The sequence below is a fragment of the Antechinus flavipes genome, chromosome 4 (genome assembly GCF_016432865.1).
Source record: "Antechinus flavipes isolate AdamAnt ecotype Samford, QLD, Australia chromosome 4, AdamAnt_v2, whole genome shotgun sequence".
Taxonomy (NCBI): Eukaryota; Metazoa; Chordata; class Mammalia; order Dasyuromorphia; family Dasyuridae; genus Antechinus; species Antechinus flavipes.
The window spans coordinates 102,871,639-102,896,201 of NC_067401.1; the positions used below are offsets into that span (position 1 = coordinate 102,871,639).

General features: G+C 35.8%; 1 protein-coding gene across 1 annotated transcript in view; it reads left to right on the top strand.

The window, feature by feature from the left end:
* The window catches only part of GALNT2 (polypeptide N-acetylgalactosaminyltransferase 2), a 254,489-nt gene that overhangs the window by 124,004 nt on the left and 105,922 nt on the right, over positions 1-24,563 (top strand). The window contains exon 2 of the mRNA XM_051993624.1: positions 22,613-22,706. Within this exon, the coding sequence (XP_051849584.1) occupies positions 22,613-22,706 (94 nt within the window). The remainder of the gene's footprint in view (positions 1-22,612; positions 22,707-24,563) is intronic.

Below are 24,563 nucleotides of genomic sequence, written 5' to 3' on the forward strand. Positions count from 1 at the left end.
ACCCTAAAGCCAGGAAGATCCGGATTCAGTGTGTTCTTCAATAAATCCATTAACTTCTCAGTGGTTTAGGCAACATCTCAAGATTTTAGATTTCAGAGAAGTTGACTTTCATTGAGATAGAAATCAAAGGTCCAGTCCCTATTTCTGTCCCTATTTATTTAAAAAGTACTAGAGTCAGGAAGACTCATTTTTCTGAATTCAAATGTGACTTCAGACACTAGCATTGTGATACTGAAAAAGTCACTTAATCCTGTTTACCTCACTTTTGGAAATAGAAAACCACTCCGGTTTCTTTGCTAAAAAAAAAACCTCCTCTGGAGTCATGAAGAGTAGGATGTGACTGAAAAGTAATTGAAGAACAAATTGGAACCCATAAAACTGGCTGTTTGTGATTATGATACTCTTGTCATTTTATAAGGTTAGATTTTCAAGTCTGACATGCAAGACAGATTCTTTATTTTTCCTGTCTACCTTACTCCCATTTAGGGTATTTAGCATGGTTTTATGTATGGTGTCTGTGTGTCAAATAGCTAGCCTTTCCATAATCATCATACATTTAAAGTATTAACAGTTATTCCTCTATAATTTTTTTCTTTTATTTTACTTTATTTAATATTGAAATGACAGCCCTGAGGTTTGAAATTCATGTTTTAGACTTTGAATAAACCTCAGTCATAGATGTCACCTGGTTTGATACTCTGATTTTCAGTTAACTAGATAGAAAAGGCATTTTATTAAGTGCTTCTGTGGGCCAGGCACAGTCTTTGGAAGTGGGGATACAAAAACAAGTCTGCAAGACAATCCCTGCCCTTAAGAAGTTAACAGTCAAAGGAGGGAGACAACATTAAAGCAATTATATACATATAAGAGATATATATATATATATATATATAAGAAATTGCAAGACAGTAAAATTAAGGAACACTAGAAAAATCTTTTTGCAGAAAGTGTGACTTTAGCTGAGCCTTGAAGAAAAGCCAGGAGGCAGAGAGGAGGAGAGGGTACAGTCTAGGTGATGGGAACAAAAATCACTGAAAGGTGAAACTCTAGTATTCTCAGAACCTTTTCTTAGGGCAACTTGCAGAATCTGGCAGTAAGCACAATAGGGCCATATTTATTGGAAAAGAAATCAAGAAACTTGGTTATCTTGTATATTATATCCTAGTAAAACACTTTATTCTTATTATCCCCAGATGCTTGTTGCTGATGCAGAAAGTTATATTATCTATCAATCAGCAGATCATAGGATAACAGATGTAGCACTTAAAGGGACCTTGAGTCCAACATGAATATTTTATAGATAAAGAAACTGAGGCTCTGAGAAATGATGTCACTTGCCTGAGGTCACACAGGAATTAAATGATAAAGTCAGGATTTGAACCCAGCTCTCTCTGTCTCCAAATTCAATTCCTTTTCCTTTGTATCTTTTGGTCCAAGAGCTGGAGTAGGAGATTAAAAGGAATATAAAGAAATCTAAAGACAAAGGGCTCTCCAAGTTTATATGATCTAGATGGGAAGCTGAGATGAAATAAACTCGTGAAAAGAGTAAGAATGCAGGCAGCATGTAATGTGTCCAGTGGTGGGATGAGTAATGATAAATCTAGATCAGAGGGAGGGAGTTTATGGAGGTCTGGTATGGTCAGTATGGGTAGGATTTTGGTAAAAAGAAGTAGTAAGGACATTCTAGATAGAGAGAATGCCTTGAGGAAAGATATGGATTCAGGAATGTTCATGGCACTTTTTGGAGGACTTTTGAGAAAGACTGTCTCATAAAGAATAGTGGGTTTGCTTTGGGGACTATTGAGAGATAAGACTGGAAAGGTTAATTGGGGCCATCTATGGAGAGCCTTGAATGCCAGGATGAAGAATTTTGACTTTCTCTTCTAAAGCAAGAGTGGGGAACTTTCTTCCAAGGTCTATTTGAATATGTATAACATTATTTGCGGGTCATACCAAATTATCAACTTAAAACTCAAGCAGTGGGAGGTTGTCATACCTAGCTTTCAGCTCAGAATCACCTGCAGTTGCCTTGTCAGGATTAGACCAAATTTCTCTTTTGGAAAAGTCTCAAAAATGACTTAGTTTTTAGTTCATCCCACCGGGAAAACAAGAGACAGGGATCACTGTGACCCTCTAAGCCTCAAAATTCTTCCTGTCTCTCAGATTTATCTCGTTCCTAAGTCATATTACAGTCTAGATAACCAAACTCCCTTCTGATGAGTTTCTCTGACTCTAGATTTGCTCTGTATCAATTTCGCAGACTTCATATGGCCCACGGGCCAGATGTTCCCCATCTCTGCTCTAGACCGCATGGAGTTATTGCTTACTTTTTTGAGCAGAGAATTGAAAAGATGAAAGCATGGGTTATATGGCTGAGGAGATTGAAATTAATAAGACTAGTTAGATTATTTCACTAATATGTATGATATATGATATTTCACTAACATATATGATATAAATGGGGTAAGATGGGCAGAGTGAGAATAAAAAAGAAACATTCAATATGAGAGAAATGGCCAAACAAGAAGGTCCAGCACTTAGGAAATGATTAGATATGAGCAGTGAGAATGAGGAAAGATTAAAGATGACTCAGATGTCGAGCTTGGGTAACTGAAAAAAAAGAAACCACTGATGTAAGTTAAGTCAGAATGGTTTTATTTGGTTAGGGGTAGGGATGATGGAATTAAAGTTTGATATGTTGGGTTTGGGGTGGTGGCAGGAAAATGTTCAAATGGCAGTTGAAAATATGGAGCCAGAGCTTGGCAGAGAGAAGGAGATAAATGCCAGAGTGAGGGAGATTTGTGAGTCATCTACATGGAAATGATAGTTGAATTATGAGAATAGATGTTTTCTCCAAAAGACAGCAAATAAAGAGAGAAGAGCAGAAAGCTGAAACCTGAATCTCTGTGGGAAAACGTAACTGTGGGAAGTATAGAGGATAGCAAGTCGTCTATTTTAGAAATGGGTGTTCTTGCATGTTATTGCAAAGGCTATTATATATATATATATATATGTATATATAATTAGTTTGTCTTTGTACTTCTTAAGTATAATAGGGTGTCACAGATGATGAAATTTCTATGGACTTGTGGTTCATGGACAATGATAGGAGTCAAGCTGGTTTTTGAAGGATAAATAGAATTTGAATAAGCAAAAAGAGACTGCTGTAAAGAGAAATAGCAAAGTCCAGATATTAGAAAAACGATCATAGGATTTGTAGGGTACAGCAAGAAGAAGAATTGTTTGGAGTAGAGGGTATGTGTTGAGGTGCAGCAGAAAGAGTAATATTGGGGAGATGAAGTAATGGATTGATTATGGATGATTTGAAGAATGAAGATTTCAGACTTGATGTGATAAACAATATTGAACCATTGTAGATTCTGAAGCAGTAAAGTGTCACAGGCAAATGACTTTGACTGCTTCATATGCAGGATGGATTTGGGGCTAGAATTGATAGAGGACAAATCTAGAGTCAGAAACTCATTAGAAGGGAGTTTGGTTATCTGGATTTGAGAATGAGGCAAATCTGAGTGACAGGAAAAATTTTGAGGCTTAGAGGGTCACAGTGATCCCTGTGTTTTGTTTTCCTGGTGGGATAAACTAAACACAAAGTCATTTGAGATTATTCCAAAAACAGCAACGGAACCCAGGCTTTAACATCCCCCTTTCTCCTTATAAGCATGAGTCTACACTATCTGTTGTTCTGTTTTATGCATTATATAGATTTCTTCCTTCCATAGCTATGAAGTCAGAACTGTGAGTCAGTAATTTGTTTTCTCCCTTGGGTTCTGCCATCCCAGTCCTACACAGAAATTTTTTTTATAGCATCTACTATTGCGTTTTTTAGAAGGATGCTGTGTAAAGAAAGAGAGGCTCTGCTCATTCACATTCCCAAGCAGAGTTATGATCAACTGGCAGTTTAAAAGAATGGTGCTTTGGAAGCAGTGCTACTTTTAATAATAATACATAGGCTTGTATAACGCTTGTATACCCCTGTGCTTATAACAAGTTTATGGAGTAGGTGAGGGGGCAGGTTTCATCTGTCTTGTGTGATTGCTGACACTGCTCTCAGATGAGACACATAGAGTGGTGGTGGAAACAGGATGCTAATAAAAGAACATGCCCTGAGCAGCAATCTGTAAACATTTTCTCTGAATTTGCATACACAGGAAAGAGGATTGACTATATTCCCAGCTAATTGGCTAACCCTTTGTGTGTTTGCCCTTTTGTGTTCCTGGGGAATTGTCTCTTTTTCTTAGGCTAGTGATTTTATATCTGATCACAGATCCAAAGCTAGAAGAGACAGTAGGTGGAGGTCATCTAAAACAAGCTCATCATTTGACAGATGAGAAAACTGAGCTACTCCCCTCCCTCTCCCCCAGAAATTCATTGACTTGTCCAAGATCACATAGATAGAAAGTAGCAAAACCAGCATTTGAATTGAGCTCTTTGAACTTCAAATCTGGAGTGCTTTCAATTGCTTGATGCCATAGAGTTAATTCTTCGGGTGTTGGAGATGAAAGGGACTTATCTTTCCTATTACCTTGGACAAGATCTCTTTGAGTCTGTAGTCAAATGATGGGGTTGGACTACGTAATCCTAAATTCAGACCAAGAAAAAGACTTTGGAGGTCATCTGGTATCATCTGAAATATGAGAAAATTAAATCCCAGAGAGGTTTAGTTAATTGCCCAAATTGCAGCAGTGGAACTTGAACTCAGGTTTTTGCTTAGTTTATGTATTACAAACTCTATTTTACAAATAAGGAAACTGAAGCTTGACTTCCAGCTCCAAATACTGTGATCTTAGAGATCAGTTTGTTTGACCTTGTTGCTGCTTGAGGAAGCTGATGCTTATGATTTATTCCTTTATTCTCAGCAAGTTTAATCAACTTTAACAATCCTATTAAAAAAACCAAAAACATAAAGCCAAGAACCTCAATTAGTGCAAATAAGAATTTTCCTGCAGTGATCGCATTATTTGAACCACACTGCCTATTAACACTGGGTTGGAACCAATTACTACATTTTATATAATAATAACTTTTCGTAATTTAAATTTTTTATTATTATTCAAATACTTGCAACCACGCAACTACTTCAGAGGAATCATTATTTGTTCTAATTGGAATCTAGCAGTTTTGGGCAAGAGGGAAAAAATTTTCTTGTCGTTTTTCTTTTGATGTTACTAGAACTCTATTAGAGTTTAAAAGGATTTTTCTTTAGGAAAGATTCAAGGCACCAGAATTAGGCATATGATGCTTTGAGGAACAGAAAGATTTCAGCAATGTTCCTTCCTCTTTGAGCCACTGATGTATAGATTCAGTAGTTGTTAGGAGAACTATTTAAATTTAAGTTCACTCTAGGGAAAGGTGAGTTGACTTTCCTCTCTCTGTATCTCTTCAAAGATTGGGGGGAAGAGAATGTTACATAATTGGAATTTGACACAGAATTGCTAGAGAACAGCCTTTTATGTTTGGGTGGTAGAATGGAACATTCATGCCAACCCTGATCCATGTTGCCCTTGTTCCCCAACTGCTTTCCTGATTGGGTAAGGTTCATGGTCTATCTTTGGCATCCTAGAATTATATAGAGAGGAGTATATAGTACTTGAGTGGCTGTAGTTAACCTTTTCCTTCTTCAATCAAGGAGACTATAATTTTTAGATCTTACTTCTTCCTCTCTCTTTGAGATGACTATAACCTTCTCTGTTAAGTCAGGGCCTGCACCAGGAATTCTTTACCTAGGGTCTGTGAACTTTGGTTTTAAATTTTGATAATTTTATTCAACATCATGGATTTCCTTTATCATTCTAGGAATTTTATTTTTTGTATTTAAAAACATTTTTCTGAGAAGAGCTCTATTCGCTTCACAAGATTGCCACAGTGGATCCCCAGTACACAAAAAGTTATGCGTCTCCTAATCTATATCATGATGTACACTGCCTTGGTTATGTCATGATAAACAGTGACTATGTATACAGAAACCCAGGTTGAATGTTCTGAGCCTCCCCTTCTCCTTGCCTTTTTCTTTATCCCTAATGGTGGTCTGATTTCCTAGCAATCTCACAAGATAATATTTGTTTGGGAAACTAGTGACATGGGTGCAGCTGCCAAGTCTCACAGACCTTTGGCTGTACTTTGCTTTATTTGAGTTTTGGTATTGGCAGGATTGTAATCATTTGTAAGTTTTTTGGCCTCAGACTCCTGTTGTGTTGGAGTGGTCATTGATTCTGGCCCATCACCTAAAGAGTCTGGTGTAATATAGATTAATCCCTTTGCCCAAATTTTTTCTACTTGGCTTCCAAGATTTGTCTTTAAATCTATTCTCCCTTGCATTTTCCTTAACTACAGAGATGGCTTCCTTCTGATATAGATTTTCCAAAATTATACATTTGAAGTCAAAGAAGAAATTTTAAAAGGGATTTGTGGTTCACTAGCATATCAAACACAAATGCAAATTTAAGGAAAGGAAGGAATTCCCACTAGAGGCTACTTTTAATTAGGTGACCTTTGTCTCTCTGGCTTCTTTTCTTCTCTTCTGTTCTCTTTCTCCCTGTTCTCCATCTTTCTCTCTTCAACCTTTTTTCACCACCTTTCTCTTTCCCTTCTTGTAGACATCAACCCCAGAGTGAATGTGTGTGTGTAAAGAAATGGAGCACAGATACTGTTTCCTGAATCCAAAGCAGGGTCCCAGAAAAAGGTTAATTCTCTGGAATTTTCTGTTATACCCTTCTCCAAATCCTCTAGAAACTTATCTCAGACTCTTCAGTGTAGAACAATTATTTCTCTCCAATATTGGGGACCATTTAGAGCCCCAGTTTCTAAATCAGGGATTCCCTTTGACAATTTGGCAAAATCTATGGAGATATATATAATATTTTATAATTGAAGAAAATGCTAAATTTTAGATACAGGCTAATTAAAAACAAAGATATCATTTTAATCCCATCAAACCTCCTGAAATCTATACATAGATTACTTATTTAGAGGAAGGCACTTAATGGCAGGGTAAGGGGAGACATCTTTTGATGTTTCAGTATCAGAGAAAGGAAAATTAGTCCTGAGCCTTCCTAAAGGATTACCTTGTTTCTCTTAATATAAGCTCTTTGACTCATATGTGACTCAGATGTTCCATTTACTCAGATGCTATGTAATATGTACAGTAGTATTGGAATAATACATTCTATCAATGTACCCTTGGGCAGGTTTACAAAGCAGTTTCACCTACCACATGGTGGTTTGATCATGGACAAGTCACTCAATCTCATTCATTTATGTGCCAGGTGACTGTACAAGTTATGCAATCTGACCCCTCCCAAAACAAACACAAATATATTTAATCTTCACAATAACTTCTTTATACAAAGTAAGCTGGGCAGGTAGAACTGTACCCAATTCATAGATAAGAAAACTAAGGTTCCCAGTCTTGTGATCTGCCCAGGATAATACTATTCATTAGTCAGTGGGTCAGACAGACCTGGGGTAGCTCTTAGGGCAGTTTGAGATAGCAGGACAGATAGATTTCTAATGCCAATTGTACACCTTCCTTCCCTTAACCCTATCTTTTCCATCTTTGACTTGCTGTATGTTGCATTTTAGGAGAATGTAGCTCTGACTTAATGAAAACAGAAGCAAGTGAGAAAACAGATTTTTTTCCTTTAGCCAACTTTGTTGGAACACATCAATCGCAGTATAATGTAGCTCCTTAAAGACTCAGACTGTTTATTTTTTTGTCTCTTTATTCTCAGCTCCAGGCATGTTGCTTTATATGTATTTGGAGCTTAGTAAAGCTAAGTTGTTGAGTTGAATTGCATAAATCTAAGAAAATCTTCATGTTAGTAATTAGGATAGATGCTGAAGAGATTGGGCTAAGGGGATTGGCCTGGGGCTACGGTTCTGTAAGAAAGTGGTATTTTGGAAGAAACTTACCGAGGTGACTTTAAAAAATTCAATGCTCTTTTTGGATTTCAAATATATCTGTAAAACAAAGAGATTTGACCTTTGTAATCATACGTAGACATATGTTATATCTAGGGTCTCTTCCCGCTCTAAAACTTGATGATATTATATTGTACTGGGATTAATTACAAGATTGTCATCATCTTTATAGCGTTAACCCCTCTCCCCCAATAGTCTCTACTTGTGTTTATAAGAGATGACCAAGCCTGAAAATGAGTGATAAATGATATTATTGAAAGTGAATGCCCCTCCTTAAAAAGTTGTAAGAGCTTACTTAAAATTTAAGGACTTTAATTACAGTTTCTCTTACCTTTGAATTAAAGGGAAGTTGTCCTGTGTCCTCTAATATCTTATGGGCTGTCTAAAAATGGCCTTGCCTCATAAACTATCATTTAAGACAAGGGAGGAGGAATAGGTTGTATTCTGATTGCTTGCTACTTTTGTGCTTCAAGTTCAAGTGTGCCTTTAATTTCAGTCATCTGCTGTTAGGCAGCAAGATAGTTTCAGATTGATTTGTTACACTTGAAAAGAGAATTGTAGGGGTGAAATAGATTACAGCTGGGCTTTTTTCTCTCTCACTTTTCCCAGAGCTGTACTGATCATTCTTATTGGATCATTCTCATTGGAAAACTGGTCTCAGAAATTTGTTTTTATCAAAGAGATTTGCACCTCGGTTCCCTAAAAAGGGAGAAAGGTTTTTAATTGCTTTTGGGAATTGATATATGAGAAATACACGGTTGGCAGATGATGCAACCGGCTTGTGTTTTGTGATTATTTTCCATTTTTGTAAATAAAATCTTAAGCATACTGCTAAGTGAGTGAACTAATCATGTGATTTTGTTTTTTAAAGCAAACTTATTAATGTGCATTGTATAAAGAAAAGGGGAGCTAGACAGTGTAGTAGATAGAGTGCCAGTCAAGAAGATTCTTCTTGCTGAGTTCAAATCCAGGCTCAGATACTAATGGTGACCTTGGACAAGTCACTTAACCCTGTGTGCCTCAGAGTTCTCATCTTTATAGCATTAACTCTCTCCCGCAGTGATGTGGAAAAGAAAATGACAAACTACTTTAGTATCTTTGTCAAGAAATAGATATAACTGAAATGACTGAACAATAACAACAAAATAGAGAGGAGGTATAGTTTGAACTTACTAAGCCTAGTATCCAGTATCATGAATGTCAGCAGACTTAATTATGCTGATTTTCCCCTGCATTTGCATTTTTATGCATTTATTTTTATCTGTTTTGTTTAATGTGTTTTTCTCATAGATGTAGGGAATTTGTAGTGAAAGACTTTGCCCATTCGGATCAGTCTCCTTTCTGCAGCTTAGAGTGACTGAGATCACTGAAAAGTTAAATGATTAACTCAGGTAATTAAGCCACTATGTGTGAGGCTCAACTTGAACTCAGATGAGGCCATTCCTTTATCCATTGAATGGCTCTTGCCTCTCATGTTTATGTATAGCCCTTTGTAATATTCAAATAACAACAAATGTAATGTTCACATGGTTTATAATGTTTACCTCTCACACCAATGCTGAGAGGTTAGTGAGGTATTTCTCATCATTTCATTGGTATTCTATGCTTATAAAGTGAGTGATCACTTAAAAACTTTCCATGGCTCCCCATTATTTATGTAACAGAATTTAAGCTATTTATGCTATGATTCATAGAATTATAGATTTAGAGCTGGAAGAAATATTGGAGGGCATCTAATCCAGAGGAGTCAAACACCCAGCCCAAACCAGATTAAAATATAATTGGGAACTGTTTAACAAAATAAACAAAAATATAAATTTTTAAATTTATATAAATAAAAAAAATAAAAGATAGCTTGTATTAATATGTGGTTTTCTATGTCAATCTGTGGCCTATTTAAGTTTATCTGATCCAATCTCCTCTAGCTCTTGATATTTTACAGTTGAGTAAACTGAGACCCAGAGAGCCTCTTTCCCCCATCTTCCCCATTCCACCAGAATAAAACAGAACAAAACATCCAAAGTAAGACTGTCAAAGCATCATGTATGATTAAAATGGGTCAAAAGGTCAAAGTATTAAGGAGGTCAAAAGTATTAATGGGTCATGTGCATATATGATGGGGAGAAAATGTATTGACCTCCAATATAGTGAATTGAATTAATCTGGATTTGAATATAACATCTTGATCATCGTGATAGCCTGTTTGTTTCAGATGTACTTGAATATAAGCCATGCTTTTGAGACAGTAAAAAAGGCAGTGACCTTGATTAGAATTAAAGCCTTGTACTGACATACCATGGAAATTCTGGATTCTCATTCCATTTTTTCATTGCCTCCCCCCATATCCTGTTGAAATATTACATAACTCCTATATACCTAAAGTTCATCTAATGTCTGTATAATGATGCCATTGTACCTGTGAAATGGCCTAGATACAAAGGAGCCACCATTTAGCACATGATCTGCCTTTCCAGAGTCTGCATTGGTTCCAGCAGTGCTTTTTCTAGGCTTCTAAATTGCACTCACCACCACCCCAGAGTTTAAGTGACTTGCCTGACTCACATAGCTAGTAAGTGTATCAGGCTATATTTGAACTTAGGTTTTCCTGACTTCAGGTCCAGTGTTTTATCTGAGTCATTTAGCTGCCCCATCAGTATTTACTGATTATTGATTCAAGACAATTCCAAGAGATTCATGATGGAAAATGTTATCCACATCCAGAGAAAGAACTGATAGAATCTGAATCATACTATTTTCACTTTTTAAAATTTTTTTTGTGTTTTTTCCTCCTTTTTGTTTTGTTTCCTTTTTTCACAACATGACTAATATGGATATGTTTACATGATTGCACATATATAACCTGCATTAGATTGTTCCTTGTCTTGGGGTGGAAGAAGGAAAAGGAAGAAGGAAGAAAATGTGAAACTCAAAATTTAATTTTAAAAATGTTAAAAAATGTCTTTGCATGTAATTGAGAAAAAATTGAATATCATTTAATAGAAAAAATATTTATTGCTTATTTTTGACTTTAAAAAATGTTTAAATGTTTTAATTTTGTTAATTATTTCTCAATTATATGTAGACAAAATATTTCATTTGAAATGAGATTGTCACATGAAAATGTGTTTAGAAAGCAATTACATATAAAAAAGGAATTTAATATTCATTTTAAAACATTTTGAGTTCTAAATTCTTTCTCCTCCCCCTCTTCTTGAGAAGGTAAACAATTTGATATCTGTTATACATGTGGAATATATGAGCTAGTCTTGCTGTTAGTTCTCAAACTCCTCCTCCCCACCCTACTATTAGTTTTTAATTCAGTTAATAACCCTTTATTAAGCATCTACTCTGTGCCAGTATTTTGAGACCCTCCCATAAAGGAGCTCACATTCTAATGCCTGTAAATAATGAGGGACATAACAAAAGATAAACAGAGTTGAAGGAAGGTAGTTTCAGAGAGGAAAGGCCTCTAGGTAGGTGGGATTTGAGCTCAGTCTTGAGCAAGAGTGTTGAGGGAGGTATTGTGTTGCCTCCTGCAGAGGGTAATTTATAAGAACAGGTTATTTTGTTCAAGAATAGGTTATTTTGTTCATCCCTTTCATTTTACAGATGAGGAGATAAAGACCTATGGACAAAAAGGGACTTAAAGCTCAATGTCATACTGGTATTGAATCCCCCTGATTCTGAATCTAGTGACAAAGGCAAGACTGAGTAGTACTGGTACTTACTAACTGCTCTTGTGGACTGGGATAAGGATGAAGTAAGATGATGTATATGTAAAGCAGTCTATAATCATCATATGATAATATACATGTCACTTTATTGTGCCCATTTTATAGAAAATGAAACAAGCCCAGATAGTAATTGTGATGTACTCAAGAATTCAGGGTATTAAATAGCCTACCATGCTCATCTAAGTCCTAGATCTTACCTCATGGGCTAAACTTGCAATTTACATGAAAACGATTATATATTTATATTTAAATAGAATATTGTACTATATTAGGAAAATGCTTGTTTTATTCCATATTTTTAAATAAAAAAATATTAACTGTAGGAGCATACTTTATCCCTTTCATTTCTCGCCTCCCCCTTCCCCTTCTGTGTGTGTGTATGTCTGTGTGTCTTTCTGTCTCTCTCATTTTGATTTTTTATGTCCATAATACCTTATACACAGTAGGCATTTTTAATAAATCTTTGTTGAGTTAGCAAGGTTACCATTTGGCATATTGGTAAAGTTCTTTGAACTCTTGTAAGCAAGTTGTCTCTGGGAATATGAATTATCCCTCCTAGTGAATGTGATATAGAAAACTTCAGCAATTTTCCAAACCTGTCCATTGACTTAAGATTGGGGGATAAAGGTTAATGGTTATTGAACAGTTTTAAATGACTGTTAAAATAGACAATTGATGGACAAAAAAAAATTAAATAAAACCCAGTCATTCAAATGATATTTTTAGACCTATAATCTGCTTCTGAGCATATGGTCTAGTCAGCTGAGATAATGTAACAGTGACAAGAAGTATTTTGGATTGGGGGGAAGATTAAATACAGAAGCAGGCCTATTTATATCCTTTCATTCTGCCAGCAATATTTTGGCATCATTATGGAATATTAATGGCTGTAATTCTATAGACAATGATACTGATGATAGATGTAGGTAAAAGACAAAATCTTAGAAACTAATAAACAACTACATTCATAAGTATGTATGCTATAATTCAGACAATAATAATGATAACCGTACTTTTTGGCCCTGATGAGAGTTCTGTAAGCTGGACAAAGCCTGACATTGCAAGACTTTTAGATTCCTAGTCAACCAAGAGGTTGTTGTTTTTAGTTTGTTTAAAGAACCATCTTGTCTCTAGTTGCTTTATATAAAGCTAATCCTTCTGTTGGTAAAAGGGAAAGGAAAGAATAAACATTTATATATTACCTGCTATGTTTCAGGCACTGTGCCTAAGGACTTCATAAATATTATTTCATTTGATCTTCACAAAAAATCTGGTAGGTGGGATTTGATAAACCTATAATAATTTGAATATCCCCATTTTACAGTTGAGGAAATTGAGGGAAATAGAGTTACACAGCTTATAAGAATCTGAGGCCACATTTTAATTCAGGTCTTCCTGATTCCAGGTCAAACTCTCAATCTGCCTAGCTGCTTTGAAATGCAAAATGAATGGTAAACAGCAAATGGGAGTGGGTAGGGGATGGAAAAAGTAATTTGTTAAGTATCAACTGTTTGTTTGGCACTATCCTCTTGCTGTCAGATTTCTTCTGTAAAATCAAGGCATAAGACTAAATCCGAAATCTCCAGAAGCTTCATTTTGTACTACTGATAGAGCTAAAAAGCCTTAAGTTCTTTTTTGGGCCCTGTCTCCTCCTCCCTGCACCTCTCCCTTACTTATTATCTTTTGAGTTCATCCTAAAGCTTTGAAAATAGCAAAAGATGAATAGCTACTCATCCAGAAAAGGCTGGGGACTCCTTTGTAAGAAACAAAATATCTTACCAAGAACTCCACTGACTCACTGATGAATGCAGAAAAGATTTATTTTTTATTCTTGCAAGAATGGGTGTCTAGATTAATAGAAACTCCAAAGGCCGGGTTTTATTTCCTATTCTGAATGACAAGTCCCTCCCCTGATTCCTCATTAATTGGATGTTACAGAAGTTACACAACCTGAATCTCCCCTCTCCCTACACTCCCCTCCCAGACCTTTTACATAGTACCTGCTCTCAAGGAGCTTACTTTGTAGAACAGGGAAGATAACAGTGGAAGACTTGGGGCAGAGAACTAAAGATTCTTTTCAAATCTCTGGCCACCATCCCCAATTACAAAACCTAGTTCCTGCCTCTAAGGAGTTTACATTCTTTTGGGGAAAGGTGATTATCTTGATTAACTTTTGATTAGTCTTTGACTTCCTTGTGGGTTTCAGTTTTCTAATTTAAGTTTCATTTCTCCAATTTAATTTTCATAACTGTAGAAACCAAATAAATGCCTTTCCATTTTCCACACCTTGATTTTATGAGCTTTAGGGTCCCTTTCCAGGACCTGATGCCACTGTGTTTGAGACTGCTTCCGAGCAACCTGGAAACATTTTTGACATTCTTGCTTTCCTCCTCCACTTCTTACCATTGTTACTAGGACTACAAAATCCAGCACTCCTACTTATTAAGCACCTATTGTATGAGAACATTGTGCTAGGTCCTGTGAGTTTAGATATACCATACTTCTAACAGAACTTACAGTCTAGTTGGATAGTCTATAGAATATTTTATTTTCAATAGTATTTTTTTCAAATAATGTACAAGATAATTTTTAACATTCATTTTTGTAAGACTTGTGTTTCAAGTTCTTCTATCCCTCCCCAAGACAGCCCAGAATCTGACATAGGTTCAATATGTACAATCCTGTACATGTATCTGTAATTATACCCAGTTCCTTTTTTTCCTACCCCTAGAAGTGAATAATTCTTCTCTTGCCCCTTATCTCAATGAGTTGTCTTTTTTCCTGGATTTGAGAAGATTTAGAGGGCCGGAAGGGTTGGTTGCAGGATTCTGTTTTGCATCTTTTCCCAGCATTGTCATTTTGATGGTGGAGATGGGGAACTGTCCCTTTCTTGGGGACATGGCTCAATTGCTATTGCACTCTTATACGGCATATCTAAGTTTTGGACAAGGGACAGTGAAAGTTGTGCAGTTAGAGCTAGTCAGAATTATGTCAACTGATCTTCTTTGGGTTCCCATCCTTGAGAAGTATGCTCCTCGGGAGAATGATCCATATACCAGAGACATGCAGTTGTTAACTTTACAGAATGATAGATAAATACTTACTTTATATACTACAAAACTTTTTTTTTTTTTTAAGTGGGGCATCAACTAAGAAGCTTTGTGGAAAGTAGAAGAATTTTTCTTCTCCTTGCTACTAAGGCAAAATATTTACCATATTGTTCCTCAGTTCCCCTTATCTTTAGAATCAATGATTTTAAACTAGATCTCTAAAGATACATTCAAACTCTCAATCCTGTTCCCTATTCTTTTTAGAGCTGAGCTTTATATTGCAGCTGGTGGACATTTACATGACATTATTTTTCATAAGTAGCCTATAAAGCAAATCTGTTGGAATTGCCTATTCTGAAAACATATGCCAATTTGCTGGAATGCCAGTGGCATTTTAGATAGAAATAAAATTAACATAAGACTTTTGTTATACCCCATGGATATGATCTGGCCCTCACATTTGAAATCTCAGGAATTCCATTTTATTAGCCACCCAGATGTAGAAACTGATTCATTTGAACCCAGCTGACATGATTGATTAATAAACTAGAACATCAATTTCTTAATTTTCAATAAGAAATGTAACTGGAATACTTGTCAGCCAGGCCATACATTTTCTTCCCAGTAGGAAAAGCTACTTATAAAACCAAATTAGTAGTATAAGAATGTTTTGTGAAGAATCAGAATAAAAGAGGTTCAGTCTTATAGGAATATTATCCTAAATGTGTACTCTGTACAGGCACATTCGTGCTTACAGGAATATACCTGTTTGTGTTACCTGGTTCCGATACACTTTCTTCTACTTAATAAAATATTGGAGAGGCAGTGGTAAATGTGTGCAACTAGGTGGTGGATAAAATGCTTGATCTGGAATCAGGAAGATCTGAGTTTCAGTGCAGCCTTAGACACTTATTGCTGTATGACCTTAGGCAAGTCTCTTTGCCCCATTGCCTTATTCTCCTCATCTCTGAAATGAGCTGTTGAAGGAAATATCTTTGCCAAGAAAATCCCAAATGGGTCATGATTGAAATGACTACAAAACAATGATGAATAACTACTGTTGTTGGGCTCATTCTTTTTTTCAGATTCCATGAAGGCTTCTGCATTTCTGTTATACCAGTATTACTGTCAGTGTGTTACAATGCAGTCTAACCGATGAGTTGTGTATTAGTTACATTTTTTGATTGACACCTCCCTGAGGGAACCTTCTCTCATCCACAACTCATTCACTTCCAGCTGAGCACATCCATACTATCCTAGTGTTTATCCTATTCTAGGGTTTAGAGATCATGTATTCCAACTCTTCTTATTTTACAGATGAGGAAACTGAGGCCCATGATCATACTTTGTCATTGACAGGGCTAGGGTTTGAATCCAGGTTCTTAGTCTTAATTTTGAATTGATTTTTAAAAAAATTAAAAATTTATTCATCCTTAAATTCTCAGACTGTACTCTATTGGAGACTTAAAGCACTGTGTATATTCATTACAGTTACCTCATGCTAGTTTCATTGAAAAAGTTAGGGCTGGGGAGGGGTCCTAGCATTCACTACTAACTACTTTACAAATCTCTCTTTTGTTTCTCACTACAACCCTATGGGGGAAGAGCTATTAGCATCCTCACTTTGCATTTGCCCACAGAAGTTAAATGACTTGCCCAGAATCTTGTAGCTCCCAAGTAAGGAGGGCAGGTTTGAACTTAAAGTCCTTCTAGCTCCAGGCCAGCTCTTTTATCTACTGTACCACTGATCCAAACTCTCTTTACACATGAAAAGACAGCTCTGAAGAGGTTAGATCATTTATCCTGAATCCAAATTCAATCTAGCAAGCCATGACATTATATTAGCTACTGGACATGCATAGATGAAAGAGAGGGGAAAACAGCTCCTACTCTCAAAGCATGTATTTAAATCAATGTTTAAGAAAATGAATAAGTACATAGGAAATAGTAACCTGAAAAATTCATGAAGAGAGAGGTCATTTTTAACTGATAGGAGAGAAAATCAGGGAGAACGTCACATTTAAAGGCTAAAGTGTTTATTTTAGCAAAGTAGTATAGAATCAGCTTTCCTTGCCAGGAAGGTTTCTTGACATGGTCAACCATGTTTTTTTTATAAAGCATCATCCGCTTGTATTGTTGTCATTATGTATTCAGTATCAACACCTCTCTACCCTGAAATCTGACATTGATCTGTGTCATAGAGAGCCAAAACATCCTCACTGGTTTAAAAAATTCTCCGCCATTTCTGACCCAGCGTCGTACTGAATCGTTACTCTTTAACTGAGTGGTATATATTTGTTACTAAAAAAGGAAGGAGGACCAGGCTGTCACTGTCCATTTTCTTCTAACAAGGTGAACAATCAGATCTATTGAGAGGGACTGTGACCTGAAGATACCTGCATCTGGATAATAGGGAGAGCTTTTTTTTTTTCTGTGTATTGACATATCCATTTATGAACTGACACCACCCATTTCCTGTGCATTGATATCTTCCTTTAACCACCCATTTCCTTGTCAACATATGTAAATTTATGAGCAAGTGGATGAAGAGGTCTTGTCAACCTGAGACTGGAAAGCAATGCCGACAAACTCCCTATCTAGAGAAGTAGAATAAGTCGAATACACATTTATTTCTTTCTAACAAGTATTTATGGAGCACTTTAGACTGTGCCTGTCTGATACTTTCTTTGTCCTGGGGGAAGAGTACAAGAAAAATATATGACCTCATCCCTAACTTTTTCCCCCTAATCAGCAATGTGTTTTTTTAGTGGATATTTAGAAACAAAGGAAAGAGAGGCATAGAATAATACGACTAACAACTTTTTTTCAGTAACAGAAATCTTCTACAAATAAAACCACTACAATGGGGTGTTTCACCTTTTGGGGTGAGCCATTCTCCACCCCTTTTGCTACCCAGAAGACCTTGAAGGAAACAGCTGTCCCTTCTCTTTTGAAGGTTTTCAGAGATTCAGACCTCTGCCCAAATTTTTAAAATTTCTTTTGTGGGAAACAAGACTTACATAGACGAATAGGCAATATGGGAGGATAATATAACAAAATGCTAGTGGCAGAACACCTATGCATAAATCCTAGCTCTGATGCGTAATACCTTGGGCAAGGCATTTTACTGCTAGGAGACTCAGTTTCTTCATCTGTAAATTACTATATCTAATATACATTATAATGTAAAGTACAGTAAAATACTGTAAATTATTGACTTTTGAAGTTCTGTCTGTCTCTAAATCAAGAGTCAAAACAGTAATGGTGTGGGCAGTATATATAGTATATACAGGTAGTATAACCATGTTCATAATGTTGGCTTGAATAGAGATAAGTAACAGAATAGAATTGTCAAAGTTGGTAGGGACTTGAGGAGTCTTTTAGTCTAACCCTTTTTTTTTTTTAAAACAATCAAGGAAACTGAGGCCTAGAGAATTTTAGTGCTTCGCTATTTGTCAATAATATTGCCAGCAGTAGTTCTTAGAGTCACTGATAGACACCTTCAATGCTCTTTGGGGAAAATTCATGGAAATGAATGGGTTTAAGATAGGCCTTGAACAGTAGCAGTTAGACAGGCAGGGAACTAGGTTGAACTGTATGTATTGGTTGATATATCATCTGGATTACTTTATCAGTGGATGTCAGTCACTTCAATGTATTTAGATATGACCATTTACTTTTTTGTCACAGATCTGAAATTTGTTGGTTCATTGATATTTTGGTTGTCCAAGTGACAGTTAATTTCATATTCAGTTCTTTTTTTTGTAATTTTTATTTTATAATTACTTTATATTGACAGAATCCATGCCAGGGTAATTTTTTTTTTTTTACAACATTATCCTTTGCACTCGTTTCTGTTCCAATTTTTTTCCCCTCCCTCCCTCCACCCTCTCCCCTAGATGGCAAGCAGTCCTTTATATGTTGGATATGTTGCAGTATCATATTCAATTCTAAACTCCGGTCCCAAATAATCAGTTCAGCCATTTGTGAAACATCTCAAGTTTTACTTGAGATACCATAACTCTGACCATGATTTCTCAGAACTCTATTTTCTTTTTTTTTAGTGTGGGATTTTTTTTCTTGCATGTATGATTCCCACAACTTTCCTTAGATGAATTCTTTGTTTTAATAATAATAATGCAGCATATTACCCTAATCATTATCAATTATGAAATAAATAATACCATTTAATACCATTGCTTTTAGCAATAGTATTTATAGGATGCTTTATGGTTTGCAAAGCACTTTGCAAATATCTCATTTTATCTTCCCAACCATCCAACAAGGAAAGTGCTGTCATTATCCCTGTTTTATAAGTGAGAACACTAAAGCAGACTTAAATTAAATTAAAAGTTGCTCCAGGTCACACAGCTATTAAGTATCTATGGTTAGATTTGAACTCAAGTCTTTCTGATCAGGTCTAAACTACTAGCTTAGGTCAGCAGCTGCCACTTAAAGTTTGGGTTCTGAAGATCAATGTATTCATTTAATAGGCCATTTTATACACAGAAGGATTTTCTTACACAGATGGAGAAGGCTGTCGTCAAATGGTGTCATTTCAAGGCACCCCAGAAAAGTCCTATGGGACTGACACTTAAAGTTTGGGTTCTGAAGATCAATGTATTCATTTAATAGGCCATTTTATACAAAGAAGGATTTCCTTACACAGATGGAGAAGGCTGTCGTCAAATGGTGTCATTTCAAGGCACCCCAGAAAAGTCCTATGGGACTGACTGAGCAAACATCAGCTTGCTTAATTTATGCAACTAGAGGTTATTTTTGATAGCTTGGGGTTACAGGCTGTGGATCATGTATGTTTGGAGGAAATTGCTTAAGAACCTAAATAAAAGACACATAAAGGATTATGGTGCTAAAAGCATATTTCTCTGTTTTGGTTAGGGCTGTTATAATTTTCTCTTGCCTCCTGTTGTCAAGCTTTGCTTTGTCGGGGATATGGGTGGATAGATCATGTTTAACTTTGGATTGTGGCAGATCTTGTTTCTGAGGAAATGGGAAGTTCTTTCCCCTGAGTCAAGTAGTAGATGATCTGAAAATGCATCTGGTGAAACCTGATTGAAATGCTAATGTCATTCTTAAATCTGAAAAATTGTGGCCAGTAACTTGTGATATTTCTGTGGCAAGACTGGTGTTAGGCTGTTTTCTGCAACTAGGCAGATCTGGTGGGACATGACTGACTCCACTTTATGGAAATTCTTTAAATCATTCAGCTCTACTCAACTCAGGATTACGGAGGTCCTGTTATATACCAGGTACTGTATTAAGTAGTGAGAATACTTTCTCATGGAACTGCACAAATCTTGTGCAATGATCCTGGAATAGGAGATAGAATATACAAGGAATTGCAATCTGGAATGGAAAGTAGGTGATGAAGCTATATGGAATCCTATCATTTTACAGAGAAGAAAACTGAGGCTTGGAGAGGTTAAGGGATTTATTTAAGATCATTTAGGGAAGGGATATCAGACTTGGGATTTAAATCTGGGTCTTCCAACTCCTGGGCAAAAGACTCTTCACAGATTATAAAAGACTTTCAATACCAAAAAGTTTGAGTTTATTTTTTATTTTAGAAGCAAGAGGGAGTCATTGAAGCTTTTGAGGAAGGAATTGACATGGTTAAAATTATATTTCCACAATGATAGGATTCATAAAAGAACAGCCACTTGCCATCTCATGTTCAAAAGGTTACTGACACAGGATTGACTTTAAAACAGAAAGATCCAGGTAACTAGTTAATATTTATAAAGGTTGCTTCCCTTCTGAACCTGAGGTTTTGTCCTGCTCAATTTTTCAGTGAATTCAAGATTCGGCAAGTGACACAATAGCCTGTTATTTCCATGACAACACTGATTTGGTAACTTCAGCTCAATAGCTTCATCGCAGGATTAAAAACTAAAGGAAAACTGAGCTCAGAGGCAAGAGGCTTAGGTACTGCTCTCTTAGTAAATACCTTATAACTTTTGAATGGAAATGTGGCTCTGGCTCAGCAGAAAATTTTCATTTTTTTTTAAGAGGCTTTTGGCTTGATTGTCAAATTATTTCACTAGTTGAAAAGTCTACTATGTACATTGTAATTTAAAAAGCCAAAATGTTTCCAGTGAGAAAGTTTTCCAAACCTCATAACTTGTAATGTTTTAAATATTCAGATCTGGCTGAATGAATTCATGCTGTTCATTGGTTGCTTCTCTCCATCTTTCTGATGGTTAGTTTGTGAGCACTGATCAAGATATATAGGAACTATTGATTTTCTTTTCTTTTCTTTTCTTTTCTTTCTTTTCTTTTTTTTTAGATGTCTAGAAGATAATGCTTGATGTATTGTAGACTAATTGAGAAAATTGTTACTCATGAGATACTTCTAAAAATTTTGAGCTGTATAAGAAGAAAATGTGAATAAGCTCCATTATATTTTGATTTGAAGAATTAGTTGAAGGTATATGAAAAATACATTCAGCTCAGGGATAGTGATATTAATAAGTAGTCTGATTTTTGACTTGATATGCTTTTGTAGAAATAAATTCACTAAAAATAAAAAAGTGCCAAGGCATCCTAGACTTATGTTTGAGCCCCCCATTCATACCTTCATTCCATTGATTGAAAACTGATTTTAGAGGAATTTTAATGAGTGAGTTTCATGAAAAAACAAAAACAAATTTTCTCCTTTTGTTATTTGTAGAAGGCTGGCATTAGATGAATCTTAAAGAACATATTATTCAGCCAAACTCAAAAGAAACAAAAGGTTTCATAAAAACAAGCCAGCAAAGGACTTGGGGCTTAGATCATAATAATAGTTCTAGTTTATAGAGTGTTTTAAGGTTGCAAAGCTCTTAACATTCTATTATCTCATATCTCATTCTATGAGAAAAATCTTACTATCCTCAGATAATAATGAGAAAACTAATGTTCAAAGAGATTTAAGTGACTTAGTAAACATGTGGAACTAGTAAATGTCTGTGGAGGAATATTCCCCAATCTTCCTGACTTCACATCTAGGGGAGAACCAGTATACCATAGTGTCTCTCTTCAAGATCACTTCTAAGTCTCCTTAGTATCTAACACTGAAACACTTTTGTTACCCTGTTTGCCTCAATCTCCTGATCTGTAAAATGAGTTAGAGAAGGAAATGGCAAACTACTTCAGTATCTTTGCCAAGGAAACCCCAAATATGGAGTCATGAAGATTTGGGTGGAACTGAAATGACTAAACAACAGAAAGAGTATTTAGCATCTATTAACTTAATAAATGTTTATTCCTTGTGTCAACTTTAGTAACATGATATTATGAGTGTAGATAAGGATAAACAAATTCCTTAGGCTGTCTTACTATAAAATATCATAAGAAAAAAAATTCTCTATTCCCTTGACTTATGATAATGTGAATCTCAGAACTTAGGCCTGCTAATCCTTGGAAATATCAACAGCCTGTCATTAGTTCCAATTTGGAAGTCTATCCTATTGGGTAGGGCATTTCAGTGACAGCCTTTGGGAACCAAGGGCTCCATCTTGTGATGAGACATCAGAGTAGGAAATTGCTGAATAAGATTTTGACAGGTGTAATTTAAAAAAAAAATTACACTACATTGTGAATTTAATGATTTCTTTTCCCTGGCTTTCCTCACACCCACAACCATCCTGCCCAAATATTGTTAGCTTTGAATTCCTGAAGTTATTTCTACTCATAGCCTGATGTTAAAGGATAATATGAACCAATAAAATGAAAAATCACTGTCTGCCTCCTCTAGAAAGAAAATAATTCCTACTCCTTTCTTCCTTTGCAATCTTATACTTTGTTAAAGCCTGGTGGGGTTGAAGGTATGTGAAGTATATGTTTAAAGACTAAAACAAACCATTTGGTATCTTTTTTCTTTTCCTCCAGGAGGACTGGAATGAAATTGATCCAATTAAAAAGAAAGACCTTCACAGTAACAATGGGGACGACAGAGCACAAAATATGGAGACTCTCCCTCCAGGTATTACATTATTATTCTTACTCAGCAAGTTCCATCTTTTGGAGCTGATGATGGTAATTCCAAAATAGATATAGCAAAGTATTGTTGTTTTGCCTGCAAGGTTCTAATTTGTAGTACTTGGCAACAGACTATGAAGTAGCCCTTGTGGGGGTAGGTGAAGACTTCATATATGAGATGGGTCACAGATGAGAGTCCTAGAAGAATTGTTAGTCTTCAGAGTCCTAAGGTGATTGAGGATTAAATATGTCTTTTCATCCTTCCTTCCTCTTTTCATTGTTCTGTCCATTTGAGAGATAAGTTGCTGTCTCAATAAGATATTTTTGGGGATCCATATGTGTTTGTGACATTTAGGTGCTAGACTCTTAGGTTATCCATGTAATGATTCAAGTAATAAAAAATAAATTTCAATTAGAAAACAGGGATTACCTTCACAGTAAACTGATACTCTGTATATAATGTTTGCTGAATAAATATTTCTTTAAAAGAACAATAATATAGACTTGGGATCCATTTTTTTATTTTGTGGATCAATTAACTTGCCCCAGAATGTTTTTTCTTTTTTTTAAGTGTCCTCAGAGTTATCTGCTGTACTTAAATGATGTTATTTTATAGCTTGAAAATTTTTCTCTTCCTAATAAGTACAATATTGAGGGCATATGCTATCCCCAACCATTAAATTCTAGTTCTCTTAATATTGGATTGTAAAATAAAATGAACCTTTTCTCCATTAGTGAATTTGTTAGTTATGTGAAATATCTTCTGGTTGGTAACTATAATCCTTTCTTATCTATTGTAGTTGTCTTAAAGAGACAGGATTGCAATGATTTCTCCCTCTCTCTTTGAAATACTGCTAATAGATTTTGACTACTATTTTTTCTTTAAGTACTTTTAGTTTGCCAAGAACCTTCTTCCTTTTTCAAATGGCCTCGTCCTGCTGTACTACCTATAATAAATTCTCTTCACTTCTCTCTGCCTCTCTCTGTCTCTCTTTGCATGTGTCTCTCTCTCCCCCCTCTCTCTTTGCATGTATCTCTCTTTTAAGTCATCCTCGCAGTTGATATTGGGCAATGATGAGAGATTTGTGGTCTCTAGCTCATCCAAAGCATAGTTGTTAGTGGTTCAGTTTCAGCTTGGTTGGAGGTTTCTAGTAGAACACCCAAGAATATGTCCTTGGCTCTTTATGTTTAACATTTTTATCAATTACTGGGATAGCATTGTTGTCAAATTTGTAGATTATACAAAATTGGGAGGCATAATTTAATATCTTGGATGACACAATCATTAGCACATAGATTTAGAACTAGAAGGGACCTTAAAGGCCATTCCCTTCATTTTATAGATGAGGAAACTGATATCCAGAGAAGTTAAATGATTTGTCCAAACGTGAGGTGGGAATGCATTTCAGGTATGGGAGAAAATACACACACACAAATAAACAGAAGACTGTCACATGCAGCCTAATTAGGGAATGAGGCTACTAGCAAGGGATGGCGTGAGGAATGAATGGCTTAAATGTTTAAGTTGAATCTTAAAGAAAGGAAGGGAGTTTTTTGGGCAGAAAGGGCATTGCTTTCAGGCATGGAGGATAGCCGGTGGAAAGACACAGATGGGACTGGAATGTCATATCTGGGAAACAAAGTGAAGGCCAGTTTGTCTGACCTTCTTATAGATTTGGGAAAGAGAGTAGTGAATAATAAGGCTCTAAAGATAAGTTATGAAAGATTTAAAAAGCTAAATAGAGTTTATATTTAATCCTAAAGAAAATAGTGAGGTAATTAGAGTTGATTGAATAAAGGAGTGACAGATTGGCTCTAAAGGATATCAGTTTGGTAGCTGTATGGAGGATGGATGAGAGTA